This window comes from Muntiacus reevesi, chromosome 13 (assembly GCF_963930625.1).
Source record: "Muntiacus reevesi chromosome 13, mMunRee1.1, whole genome shotgun sequence".
NCBI lineage: Eukaryota > Metazoa > Chordata > Mammalia > Artiodactyla > Cervidae > Muntiacus > Muntiacus reevesi.
The window spans coordinates 60,397,261-60,411,870 of record NC_089261.1 but is presented as its reverse complement, the minus strand read 5'-3'; the positions used below and the strand labels follow the sequence as shown (position 1 = coordinate 60,411,870).

Here is a 14,610-nt window from a genome sequence, read left to right as displayed (position 1 = left end):
GAGGATGATTGAGAATTGGTGCCCATTCAGTGCTTACTCCTTGCCAGTTCACAGATTCAGTCACTCCTGTAACCTTATACAGCAGATCCATTTTTTTTTTGGCTGTGCCACACGGCATGTGGGCTTTTAGTCCCCCGACCAGGGATCAAACCCGTGCCCTCTGCATTGGAAACATGGCGGGTGGGGGTCTTAACCATTAGACCAGCAGGGATGTCCCAATAGCAGCAGATACTCTTCTTGCCCCCATTTTACAGATGGGGAAGTTGAAGCCTGTCATTCACTCAGCAAGCACGTGTGTGCCTGAACAAGCCAGAGCCGGGAGTGCCTCACGCTGTTTCACAGCCTATGAGGCCTCAGCTTTCTGTGGGTACAGAGAGTTCAGTCCTCGGAACCTGCCTAGGGAGATACCGGTCTGCGGACTGAGGGCATGCTCAGGCACAAACAGAAGCATCAGATATTGCTCCCCATGGGTTTTCTGGGGTTCCTGGTTTGTTTTGAAGGCCTTTACCACATATTTATTTACTACCTGACTCAATTTAAGCCTGCAGATTGCCTTTTTTTTTTTTAGTCTTGAGGGAAAGTTACAGATTTTGACTTAATAAAGTGAAAACCACTTTATTAAGATGGCAGTTATTTTATGACATGTTCTGTTAATATTACCTACTTTAATACAGTGGGAAATGACCAAAAGTCATTTTTCCCATAGTAGGATATGGAATTAACTCAAGAAAAATTAGAATATATACTGTCTGATTTGAAATTATACTCCTAGTAAGCAACCAGTAATGCTATACTGCATCTGTGGGTTTGTCTTTTTCTTAACTTACAGAATTGGGAGTAGTTCAGATCCAGGAGGATACGAAAGTCCTTGGGTCACAGAGGAGGGAAGATGGCGGGACAGGCGGCAAGACAGTTTCCCTTGATGTTTTCATGTTCTCAGAGTGACAGAATGGATGAATGGATAAAGATAATATTATATATATATTATATATATATAAAATACATCAATATTTATTATACACACACACAGGAATATTATTCAGTCACGAAAAACAAGGAAACGCCACTCTTTGCAACAACGTGGATGCACCTAGGGAAGATTTGTGCTGTGTGCTTAAGCCACTCAGTCGTGTCTGCCTGTCTGTGACCCCATGGACTCTATGCCACAGTCTCCTCTCTCCATGGGATTCTCCAGGCCAGAATACTGGAGTGGGCTGCCATGCCCTCCTCCAGCGGATCTTCCCCAGGCAGGGATCGAACCCGGGTCTCCGGCACTGCAGGCGGATCCTTTACTGTCTGAGCCACCAGGGGAGCCCAGGGAGGGTTGTGCCCAGGGAGATGAGTCAGACAGAAAACCCGTACCGTGCAACCTCAGTTACATGTGGAACCTGAAAAGGCAAGCGAATGGTGGTTACCAGAAGGTGGGGGAAATCAGATATTGGGCAAAGAGTACAAAATTTCCAGTTATAAGAGAACAAGTTCTGGGGATCTAGTGTACAGCATGGTGGCTGCAGCAATAATGCTGTATTGTACTCTGGAAAGCCGCTAAGTGAGAGCTACAAGTTCTCACCATAAAAAAGCAATGGTAATGATGTTCCTTAATGGAGGTGTTCATTTTGCAATATTATAAGTGTGTCAGATCTACCCCTTGTACACCTTAAACTCCCACCATGTTATATGTCAATTCCACCTGGAGAAAGACTTCTCAGCCCCCAGCTCAGGACTGAAGGAAGGGGTCTGGCCCTCCTGCAGCCACAGCTCCACTGGCAGGGCCCAGTCTGGCCTTACAGGCTGGGGAAGGCTCAGTGCCAGGGTTCAGAGCTACAGTTCAGTTCAGTTCAGTCACTCAGTTGTGTCTGACTCTTTGCAACCCCATGAATCGCAGCACGCCAGGCCTCCCTGTCCATCAACAACTCCCGGAGTTTACTCAAACTCATGCCCATAGAGTTGGTGATGCCATCCAACCATCTCCTCCTCTGTTGTCCCCTCCTCCTCCTGCCCCCAATCCCTCCCAGCATCAGGGTCTTTTCCAATGAGTCAACTCTTTGCATCAAGTGGCCAAAGTATTGGAGTTTCAGCTTCAGCATCAGGCCTTCCAATGAACATCCAGGACTGATCTCCTTTAGGATGGACTGGTTGGATCTTCTTGCAGACCAAGGGACTCTCAAGAGTCTTCTCCAGCACCACAGTTCAAACGCATCAATTTTTCAGTGCTCAGCTTTCTTCACAGTCCAACTCTCACATCCATACATGACCACTGGAAAAACCATAGCCTTGACCAGACAGACCTTTGTTGACAAAGTAATGTCTCTGCTTTTCAATATGCTATCTAGGTTGGTCACAACTCTCCTTCCAAGGAGTAAGTGTCTTTTAATTTCATGGCTGCAGTCACCATCTGCAGTGATTTTGGAGCCCAAAAAAATAAAGTCTGACACTGCTTCCCCATCTATTTCCCATTAAGTGATGGGAGTGGATACAATGATCTTAGATTTGTGAATGTTGAGCTCTAAGCCAACTTTTTCACTCTACTCTTTCACTTTCATCATCAAGAGGCTTTTTAGTTCCTCTTCACTTTCTGCCATAAGGGTGGTGTCATCTGCATATCTGAGGTTATTGATATTTCTCCTGGCAATCTTAATTCCAGCTTGTGCTTCTTCCAGCCCAGCGTTTCTCATGATGTACTCTGCATATGTTAAATAAGCACGGTGACAATATACAGCCTTGACGTACTCCTTTCCCTATTTGGAATCAGTCTGTTGTTCCATGTCCAGTTCTAACTGTTGCTTCCTGACCTGCATATAGGTTTCTCAAGAGGCAGGTCAGGTGGTCTGGTATTCCCATCTCTTTCAGAATTTTCCACAATTTATTGTGATCCACACAGTCAAAGGCTTTGGTGTAGTCAGTAAAGCAGAAGTAGATGTTTTTCTGGAACTCTCTTGCTTTTTTGATGATCCAGCGGATGTTGGCAATTTGATCTCTGGTTCCTCTGCCTTTTCTAAAACCAGCTTGAACATCTGGAAGTTCACGGTTCATGTATTGCTGAAGCCTGGCTTGGAGAATTTTGAGCATTACTTTGCTAGCGTATGAGATGAGTGCAATTATGCGGTAGTCTGAGCATTCTTTGTCATTGCCTTTCTTTGTGATTGGAATGAAAACTGATCTTTTCCAGTCCTGTGGCTACTGCTGAGTTTCCCAAAGTTGCTGGCATATTGCATGCAACACTTTCACAGCATCATCTTTCAGGATTTGAAATAGCTCAACTGGAATTCCATCACCTCCACTAGCTTTGTTCATAGTGATGCTTCCTGTGGCCCACCTGACTTCACATTCCAGGATTTCTGGCTCTAGGTGAGTGATCACATCATCTTGGTTATCTGGGTCGTGAAGATATGTTTTCTATAGTTCTTCTGTGTATTCTTGCCACCTCTTCTTAATATCTTCTGCTTCTGTTAGGTCCATACCATTTCTGTCCTTTATCGAACCCATCTTTGCATGAAATGTTCCCTTGGTATCTCTAATTTTCTTGAAGAGATCTCTAGTCTTTCCCATTCTCTTGTATTCCTCTATTTCTTTGCATTGATTGCTGAGGAAGGCTTTCTTATCTCTCCTTGCTATTCTTTGGAACTCTGCATTCAAATGGGAATATCTTTCCTTTTCTCCTTTGCTTTTCACTTCTCTTCTTTTCACAGCTATTTGTCAGGCGTCCTCAGACAACCAGTTTTCCTTTTTTCATTTCTTTTCCGTGGGGATGGTCTTGATCCCTGTCTCTTATACAATGTCACGAACCTCCATCCATAGTTCATCAGGCACTCTGTCTATCAGATCTAGTCCCTTAAACCTATTTCTCACTTCCACTCTATGGTCATAAGAGATTTGATTTAGGTCATACCTGAATGGTCTAGTGGTTTTCCCTACTTTCTTCAGTTTAAGTCTGAATTTGGCAATAAGAAGTTCATGATTTGAGCCACAGTCAGCTCCTGGTCTTGTTTTGCTGACTGTATAGAGCTTCTCCATCGTTGGCTGCAAAGAATATAATCAGTCTGATTTTGGTGTTGACCATCTGATGATGTCCATGTGTAGAGTCTTCTCTTGTGTTGTTGGAAGAGGGTGTTTGCTATGACCAGTGCGTTCTCTTGGCAAAACTCTTTGCCTTTGCCCTGCTTCATTCCGTACTCCAAGGCCAAATTTACTTGTTACTCCAGGTGTTTCTTGACTTCCTACTTTTGCATTCCAGTCCTCTATAATGAAAAGGACATCTGTTTTGGGTGTTAGTTCTAAAAGGTCTTGTAGGTCTTGATAGAACCATTCAACTTCAGCTTCTTCAGCATTACTGGTTGGGGCATAGGTTTGGATTACCATGATATTGAATGGTTTGCCTTGGAAATGAACAGAGATCATTCTGTCATTTTTGAGATTGCATCCAAGTACTGCATTTCGGACTCTTTTGTTGACCATGATGGCTACTCCATTTCTTCTACGGGATTCCTGCCCACAGTAGTAGATATAATGTTCGTCTGAGTTAAATTCACCCATTCCTGTCCATTTTAGTTCACTGATTCCTTAAATGTCAACATTCACTCTTGCCATCTCCTGTTTGACCACTTCCAATTTGCCTTGATTCATGGACCTAACATTCCAGGTTCCTATGCAATATTGCTCTTTACAGCATCAGACCTTGCTTCTATCACCAGTCACATCCACAACTGGGTATTGTTTTTGCTTTGGCTCCATCCCTTCATTCTTTCTGGATTTATTTTTCCAGTATTCCAGTACCATATTGGGCACCTACCAACCTTGGGAGTTCCTCTTTCAGTGTCCTATCATTTTTGCCTTCTCATACTGTTCATGGGGTTCTCAAGGCAAGAACACTGAAGTGGTTTGCCATTCCCTTCTCCAGTGGACCACATTCTGTCAGACCTCTCCACCATGACCCGTCCATCTTGGGTGGCCCCACACGGCATGACTTGGTTTCTTGAGTTAGACAAGACTGTGGTCCGTGTGATTAGATTGGCTACTTTTCTGTGATTATGGTTTCTGTGTGCCTGCCCCTTGATGCCCTCTCGCAACACCTACCGTCTTACTTGGGTTTCTCTTACGTTGGACATGGGGTATCTCTTCTTGGCTGCTCCAGCAAAGTGCAGCCACTGCTCCTTACCTTGAGTGAGGAATATCTCCTCTCGGCCCTCCAGAGCTACACACAGGTACTAGTACCTGCCCCACCCAACTCCACACTTACAAATGAGAGTCAGGGATGTTTGCTGCCACTCTGGATTCTGTTACCGGCCCTGAGCCACTGACAATGTTTAAGATTCAACCATGACACAACTCCACTGGAATCTGTTTTGCACAAAAGGCATATTCCATGCAGCAGATACATCCTCCTTCTTCCCACAAGATGGATGACTTAGCCACGTGAGTTAGGCGGCTTCGCAAACACGGTCACGTTTATGATCGTTGCTCTGGCTGCAGGACAGGGTGGGAATCAGGCTTCGACGTCACGACCCTCTGTCTGTCTGTTGCAGCTGGTGAGCGACTTGTTGGAATTTTGCTTCTATACCTTCCGGGAGTCCCAGGCCCTGAAAGTGGAGTTCCCAGCGATGCTGGTGGAGATCATCAGTGACCAGCTGCCAAAGGTGGAGTCCGGGAATGCCAAGACCCTTTACTTTCACAGGAAGTGACGGGAGACGTCTCACAAGAAGAACTTTGCCTTAAGTTTCCCCGTGTTGTTCCACACCCATGAAGGACCCAAGAAAAATCCTATTTTTGACACACATGATGGTTTATTCCCACTTGTTCAGCAGTTTCTCAAGTTGAAAATCATGTCAGGGTTGGGAGGTGGGCAGGCAGGGTGACGTGGCTTTGGCGAGACCTGCACAGTCTGGAAGGTTCTTCCTTCTCCAACCCCCAGCGCTTAGAAACATGTTCCTGTTCCTCTGGATGAAAAGCCATATCTAGTCAATAACTTTCTGATTTTGATATTTTAACAGATGGAAGTTTTAACTATGCCATGTAGTTTCTGGGATCGTTCACTTGTGTTAAAAGGGTTCAAGGACTAACGAACTTTTTCAAGCTCACCCTTGGTTTGCACATAAAAACGTATAGTCAATATGGGGCATTAATATTCTTTTGTTATTTAAAAAAACAAAAAAAGAAAAAATATATACAGATTCCTGTTGTGTAATAACGGAGCACGTGGAGTGGACTGGCAGCTCCCACAGGGGTGCGTCTTCACCCACGTCTTTCTACATCACTGGTATCCACACCCTCTCCACTTATTATTTAATTAGAATGGATAAGATGTTCAGAAAAATGCCTTGGTTTCAATTTCTAGTATCTATTGTGTTGGCTTTACAGATAATTTTTGCAGTCTTTTGCTGTGCTGTACATTATTGTATGTATAAATTGTGAAGGACCTAAAATAAGGTATAAGGAACTTTTGTAAATGAGACACATACAAAAAAAAAAACTTTAATGGTTAATAGGATGAATGGGAAAGTATTTTTGAAAGAATTCTATTTTGCTGGAGACTATTTAAGTACTATCTTTGTCTAAACCAACAAGGTAAAAAAAAAATTTTTTTTTTGTAAAGTGAAATGTTCTGCATGCATCACGAACCGTTTACAGTGTATTTAAGAAGGGGAAAGCTGTGCCTTTTTTAGCTTCATATCTAATTTACCATTTTACAGTCTCTGTTGTAAATAACCACACTTAAACCTCTTCGGTTGTCTCTAAGCCTTTCTAACTTCTGTACTTTCGTTTCGTCCTTGGTCTCCCGCTTGGGGTGTTCGTGGGACTTGAGTGCATTTTCCGGCTTCGGCTCCATCCTCCTTCCAGTGGGGACGGCGCAGCGTGGTGGTGTCTGCAGCTCCTTGAAGGCGTCCTTCGACGACACCCCCGTGAGAGGATGTCCCAGGAGTGCTGCAGCTTTAGGAAAGCTGCCTCTTTCCCCTCAAGAAGCAGAATCCGCTTTAGGAGAGAGACTGGAAAGGCTGTGGCTCAGAGTGAGCATCCTCATCCCATTTTAGAAATTGAATTTCCTCCTTTCAGGGGGGCGGGGAAAAATTCCATGCACTCTCTATGTCTGCAAAAGGTGAAATGTTCACTTCCGGTCCCGGAAGGGGATGTTGCAGTCCTGGAACTGGTCACAGGAAGACGTAGGTCATGGCAGGGGGCCCTTGGAAGATGCCCCCGGGCACAGCTCAGTCAGAGCAGCGTGGAGACCGCACGACAATTAGAGGGTTTTTAGATTTTTAAAAGGTAGGTTTTAAAAATAAAATTTTATATGTAAACAGTTTTGGAAAAAAAAAAAAAACACTACAGATCATAAAAGCAAGACAGTGGCACTAAAATTTTTAATTCACTAATCTGTTTGGCACTGATGCAATTTATGGCTTTTTTCTCTTGCCCCAAATCACAAACAAATACATATATATATATCTTTGGGGAAACTTAATATGATTGCACTAAATAAACTACTTTGAGTAGAGGCCAAATTAATCTTGGAAAAGTGATGATAATCATCAGGTACTCAGTGAAATCTAATTCTTTTCCAAAACCTAAAAGCTAGAGCTGGGGAACCCCAAGGCCGGGAGATGGCAGCGCTGGGATCAACCCTTTTCTCCAGGGTTCACCATGCAGGCAACATTACCCTGTCTCTCAGAAGACACCTGCCTTATGCAAGGGGAAACCTGTGAAAGCTGCACTCAGACAGAGGAATTTTTTCTTACATAATTTGCAATTTCAGGAATTTAATTTATAGGCAGATCTTTCAATACAGTCAACTTAACATGCACAGCAATATGAAAGCCACACTTGGAAGGTGATAAATACACCGCATGCAGACTGGGGGTTTCTAGGAAAGAAATGGCTTCATAAGAGCAGCTTTTAGCTCAGACTGACTTTTTATGAAATCAGAATTTCGACGTAACCGGGTTTGGGATGGAGACAGTCTGCATCAGCTTTTTGTATTAACAAAGTTACTGACTGTGTGTGTGTCTCCGGGTAACTTTGCTTGAGTAAACAGCAAAGCCATATTCTAAATCCACTGTTGAATGCCTGTCCCAGTCCAAATTGTCTGTCTGCTCTTCTTTTTGTACCATATTGCTCTTTAAAATCTTGGTTTGGTACAATTCATAATTCACCAAAACTTCTTCATATAATTAAAAAAAAACACTAAATTAGTTTAAAATGAAGCAATTTATATCTTTATGCAAAAACATATGTCTGTCTTTGCAAAGGACTGTAAGCAGATTACAATAAATCCTTTACTTTAATCACCTGTTGTTTTGGAAACAGTTCATTTGAACATCTATAGGAACATGTGGATTTTGTGGCCTTTTAAATCTGGATCGTATGCCCCTCTGCCTATATCCAAGATGGAATCACCCAGTTCACCCCCCACCCATGTTAGGAAGCCCTGTGTTATCCACATATTAATTACTCTTTTGGGGGACTGGTTAAATGTTTTGTTTCTTAGTGCTAATATTTGGTTCACTGAAATATACCCCGTGACAATTTTATAACAATAATTACTGCTGATGTAGCCACTAAATTCGATACGTACATGGCCTCATTTATCTTCACAACCACATAGAAGCTTGTTTACTTTACAGACTTGGAGACTCACCTGAGTAGACCAAATGCCCCATCTCATTCCCAGGTCCTCCTGCATACACTGGAGTCTTAGTCTCACCCCAGATCCTCTTGGGCTCTCAAGAGACTCCCTTCACCATCAGTTATGATGCTCCTCACATTCCTTACAGGCTGCTCTTTTGGACCTCACTCAGCAATACAGACTACAAAAGAGCAGTCAGGAATCATCAGCTCATCTGAAAACTAAAAAACATGTATTTCCCACAAGAGAAATTCATGTACATTTTTAATGTGTCATTTAAGTGTTGATCAGTCAAACTAGAAGACTGAGGGTTAAACACAACTTTGCTTTAATACAACTGATCTATTTCTGAAACACAACATTAGCCATGAAACACAGCACAGGAAAAAATCTTTTGAGCTTTGTGCACAGATTTGTTTGTAAAAATTTATTGAAAACGAAGGTAATTTTATATCTTAGAATGTATGCAGTCTGACCTATGAGGGAACAGGGTTTCTCACAGAGAGCCTCTAACTTTAAACAAAAGCCATCATGGTCTGTGAGTCTGCGTGGCTAGATATGGGACCCGTTGGATATGCACCCTTGCTTAAAGTGAGTGCTCTTTCTTCATAGAGCAGGCTTGTTCCTGGGTCAATGAGCCAGAAACCTTCCTGTATTCCTAGGAAGGTCTTAAAGTGCTCTCAGACCCAAAGAATCCACCTGCACATTTAGGAAATCATTAGCTAAGAACTACGTTTCTGCCGCTAAGCAAGTCAGCCAGCCACTATAGGCCAAAGGAGTAAAAATTATGCATAGTGATGCATATATAGTTAGGGGTTTGTTATGAATGTCCCTCAAGCAAGTAGAAAACATTGTTCCCTTAAAGTCAGCTCCACATGTGTTCGTCTCTCAGTCATGTCTGGACTCTGTGCGACCCCATGGACTGCAGCCCGCCAGGCTCCCCATCCACGGGATTTTCCAGGCAAGAATACTGGAGTGGGGTGCCATTTCCTTCTCCCGGGAAGCTCCACATACTTTTGGATAAACTGCAAATGTTCACAGACTAAAATGACTTGATTACAAGTATCTCCAGCACCTTCATTTCAAATCATCCAATTGCTGTTGCAGCAGTTTTCTTAGAAATAAAGCAGTGGCTTCCCAAACAATGTTGGGTAAGAGAAGAGTGAAACAGGATTTTAACATTCAGCACAGACCAAACCTGTTGTCAGTTGCTAAGTCATATCCGACTCATTGCAACCCCATGGACTGTAGCACTCCAGGTTTCCCTGTCCTTCACTATCTTCCGAAGTTTGCTCAAACTCATGTCCACTGAGTTAGTGATGCCATCCAACCATCTCATCCTCTGTCACCCGCTTCTCATCTTGCCCTCAATCGTTCCCAGCATCAAGATCTTTTCCAGTGAGTTGACTCTTCGCATGAGGTGGCCAAAGTATTGGAGCTTCAGCTTCAGCATCACTCCTTCCAAGGAACTCTCAGACCAAACCTGAATCCAAAGCAAAGTGAATGAAGGAGCAGAGTAGCAATTGCTACAAACCACCCCAACACTGAGTGGTTTAAAGCAACCATCATTTGTTATTCTCCTAAGTTAGCCAGCAGGGGAAGTCCTGCTGGTCTGGGCCAGGCTGGGCTTGGGCTGGTCATGTAGCCAACTGGTCTGAGCTAGTTTTGCTCCATGTGGCCTCTCCTCTAGCAGGCTAGTCTGGGCATATTTTCATGGTATAAGCAAGGCTCTAAGACAGTGGAAGTGTATAGCACTTTTCAAGCTTCTAATTGCATCAAGTGTGCCTCTGTTTCATTGGCCAAAGCAAGTTACAAAGTCAATCCCATAGTTGGCATGGGAGGGTTACCCATAAGGGCATGCATCCAGTGAGGGGTGAAATTTGGGATAATTCAACCAATGTACCATGCACAATTTAGGTATTTTTTCATAGAATTTATGTTGCCAAGACAGTGACTTTCAAGTTTTCCGTGGCCTGAAAAACCCATTTCTTTGGATCTTCGTGCCCTGGTCCAGCCTGATCCAGAGAGGGTTGTGGTGAAAACTTGCTTGAGCTGAGTCAGATTGTGTTCTGCCCACACTCCGAGCTGCTCCACCTGCAGCTGTTAAACCATAGAAGGAAGGGAAAATCCAGAAACTATAACGCATGGTACTGAGCAGCCTCAATGAATCCCATGCATTTACTGCCGAAGTCTAAAGTGCAAGTCTCTTGGTGGGCAAAAATTAGAACTCTTCTTTCCAATCAAGTTGATCTTCTGATAGGAAAGAATTCTCCAAGGTATTCTACCCAGCAGATTGAGATACTTTTAGCCAGACATGAAAGCATCAGGAGAATGTGCCAGCTTACCCAGACGGGTTAGCAATAAATTACCGCCCAGGCCAGTCAAGGAAAAAGAGTGCTGACAAGCATCGGAGAAGACGTTCTCAGAGCTCAAGCCAGAAAGCTGTTTGAGGACACGCTCCTGGAATAACTTCCTCCCACAGGAGGGAGGGAAGAAAGTCGGGTGGCTCCAGAAGATTCAGAGTCACGTAGAACACCTGGCTGAGGAAGGAGCCTCCCAGCCTGGTGAGCGTCTTGAGGGGACAACCAGTGAGCAGGTGATAAGGGGCCCAGTGGGAAAAGGAATGGGGGGACTTCCCTGGTAGTCCAGTGGTTGCAAATCAGCCTTCCAATGCTGGGAACATGGGTTCAATTCCTGGTCGGGGAACTAATATCCCACATCCCTTGGGGCAACTAAGCCTACACACCACAACTAATAACAGCCTCAACTAAGCCAAATAATTTATTGCACAGAGTGCCCTTGCGAAGGCAGGAGAAGGATGGACAATGTAGGGCAGAGGGAGAGAGCAAGGCATGGCCTTGGAGCACATAGGCTAGAGGGAAGCAGGCAGGGCGTGGCTATGAGATGAGAAGGGGGCAGAGACCAGCCCCCAGGCACCCTGTGGCTGCCTTCTCCCATCTTCCCCATTTACTGAACCCTGTTTCTTGCTGGGTACCCTTCAGACACGTCACATCATCATTTGTCACAGTCTAACACTGAGGCTGGTACCACTCTCTCCATTTCATGGCTGGAAACTGATGCATTCAAGATCAGCAAGGTACAAAATAGGGAAAATAGAATTTCAAAATAGGTATATATGTATATTTTTTAAACTCAAAACATGCGTTTTGAGCCACCGTTATTTGTTTCCTAGAAATGTCACAAGGTACCACAAACTGGGGGGCTTAAAATCAACAGAAATGTCTTGACTCCCCATCTGGGAGGCTGGAAGTCTGAGATCAAGAGGTCATCAGGGTTGGGTCCCTCTAAGGGAGGATCCGGCCTCTCTCCGCAGCTTGCACGTGGCCACTGTCTCCCTGTGTGTCTTCACACCACCCTCCCTACGCTTGTCTCAGTGTCCAAATTGCCCCTTGCTCTAAGGACACCAGTCCAACCCCACCCACCTCATCTGAGTTGATGACATCTGCCATGATCCTGTTGCCAAATGAGGTCATATTCAGGTACTGGGGTTAGGACTTTAGCATATGAATTTTGGAAGGGGGTACACAATTCAACTCCTAACAGCCCTTACCCCCTACTAGCCCCCAGAAGCAAGACACTAGAGGAGAAAGAGTGTGACCAGCTTACTGCACTTGAACAAAGCTCTCTGCTCCTGACAGCCTTCACCAAGATAACTTCTCCTGGCTGAGTCAGTCCCAGTAAAGAACGTATGGGTTGAATGTCCACCACCAGCACAGTGGGCCCCCCTCCCCCACCACCCAGTACTCCCATCTATAGATGCTTCTATTGCTACAAAGAAAGAGGGGTTATAACTGCCCCCCACCCAGGCCATCTGGCTTTGCTCTCATCTGGCGTGCCCTTTCCGGGTGCAGAGACCCTAAGGGCCAGCCTTTTAGGGACCTCATAGAACGCAAGCCCCACTGCAGGGAAACAATCTGAGTGCCCTCTTTTGCTCAAAGCCCTCCCGCCCCCCAGTCATGCTTCTGAATGAACACAGGATGCCAGCTGGTGGAGGCAGCTACTGCTGAGCGAGGTGGGCTGAGGGGCCTGGGTCCTCAGGGAGGCAGGGCCGCTGCTCAGCCAGCCTTCCGTAGGTGCTCAGGGAACTATACCCACATGACAAAAACACAGAAAAACCCACCACCACTCTCCTGTGTCTCCTGGGGAAATGAAGATCTGCTGGTGGAAGAGAACACCTCCCAGTCCCGTTATTAAGCGCACTCTGGGCCAGGCCCAGGAAAGCTCTGCGGGTGGGGGCCACCTGGCACCACCTCCTCCCAGAGGAAGACCCCCACACTCCACTCCCCTTTGGCGTAACCCTGTTCTTCCTGGAACCAGCACAGAGGAGTCTGCAGGGCTGGGGGAGCCCTTGCAGCCGGCCCTATCCTGAGGCTTCCCTACTGTCGCACTGTCATCCTACAGCACACAGGTGCCCCGACAACAAAGATGCAGGAGACTCTCCCATCAGTAACATCAGATGGTAGCCCATGGCAGCGGGGACCAGAGCAGCTGACTCACATCAGTACAGGCACTAGCATTGCCCGCTCACTGAGCATATGCTATCACTTCCGCCCCAAATCTCTGAGTATCCTTGGCTTTTTAGGAGGCAGGGAACAGTTCAGAGTCAATTTAATCTGCCCTAAAGCACACAGGTAGCCAGTGTGTGTGCTAAGCCACTTCAGTTGTGTCTGACTCTCTGTGATTCTGCGGACTGTAGCCCACCAGGCTCCTCTGTCCATGGGGCTTCTCCGGGCAAGAATACTGGAGTTGCCAGGCCCTCCTCCAGGGGATCTTCCCGACCCGGGGATCAAACCCAGGACTCAGTTTCTTTACCACTAGTGCCATCTGGAAAGCCCACACCGGCAGCCAGCCCTTAGAGCAATTTCCATGACCCAGGGAGTGGTGATAAATGTACTTTGGGAGCTAACGACAGCTTGGGGGCAACAGCAGTGAGCAAAGGCATCAAGTCTCAACTCAAAAGGTCTTCTGTTGACTGCCCATGGATGGACTCGGATGAAGAACACGGTTAGGAAATCGCTGCGGTGCTAATCTGAGTCCACTCGCCCTGACTGCCCACAAGCTTGCACTTTCCCACAGAAATGGGGACGTTTGCTCCAGGCCAAGCTTCTCTCCTCTACATCTGAGCAGCAGGCAGGAGCAGGAGGGAAAACTCCAAACAGGTGCCATCCCCACCCTCTTGCCAGCCTGGCCCGCAGCCCCAGGCCCAGCCTTTGTCTGGGGCCCTGGGCCCCCTGGCAGCCCCAATACGCTCCACTGGGCCCACAGTTCAGCATTTTCAACTATATTTCACTAATGGCAACACACTCCAGTATTTCTTTCTGGACGACCCCACGGACAGAAGAGCCTGGTGGGCTACAGTCCGTGAGGTTGCCAAGAGTCAGACATGACTGACCGACTAACACTTTAGTCAGAAAGTGGATACTTCTCGATGGGCCTGTCTCTCTGTGCTCACCTGACCCCACACTTGACACCTTCCATGGTCCAGGGGAGGCGAGCTCCAAGCTGATAACCAGCACGCTGGGGTCAGCTCACCTGGGGAAGAGGCAAGACACATCCTTCCAGGGACAATCTGAGGGGAGGACTGGGACAGGCCAGGAAGCCTCTGTGGAAAGAGAGGTGCCGGGCCCCCTGGGCCCCTGGAGCAGGGCCGGCTCCACAGTGCCGAGGCCCCTACAAATGAGCTGCACGCTCCAGGGGCTCCAGGTCAGGGGGCAGAGCGGTCCCCTCTTCCCAGAGAGGTTGGTTCAGACTGCGCCTGCGAGTCAGGCTGAGAAGACCATAGAAGCATCACTTGGTGCACCCTGTGTGCGGGGATGTGGCAGAAGTTCTTCCAAGAGCAGGGTCTGGGTCCACAGAGCCCAGACCACCCTATAGCCCAGCTTAATCCAGATGGAGAGATGGGCACTGCAGTCTGGAAAACAGAGGGAATGGGATTTGGGGGCGGGGGTCGTGATACAGGGCTGTACACAGCAACT

At 46.3% G+C, this 14,610-nt stretch overlaps 1 protein-coding gene across 1 annotated transcript in view; it reads left to right on the top strand.

Annotated features, from left to right (window-relative positions):
• Positions 1–8,345, top strand: part of NR3C2 (nuclear receptor subfamily 3 group C member 2) — a 415,953-nt gene extending 407,608 nt beyond the window's left edge. Inside the window, exon 9 of the mRNA XM_065904635.1 lies at positions 5,523–8,345. Coding sequence (XP_065760707.1) covers positions 5,523–5,678 — 156 coding nt within the window. The 3' untranslated portion in view covers positions 5,679–8,345. The remainder of the gene's footprint in view (positions 1–5,522) is intronic.
• The last annotated feature ends 6,265 nt before the right edge of the window (positions 8,346–14,610 follow it).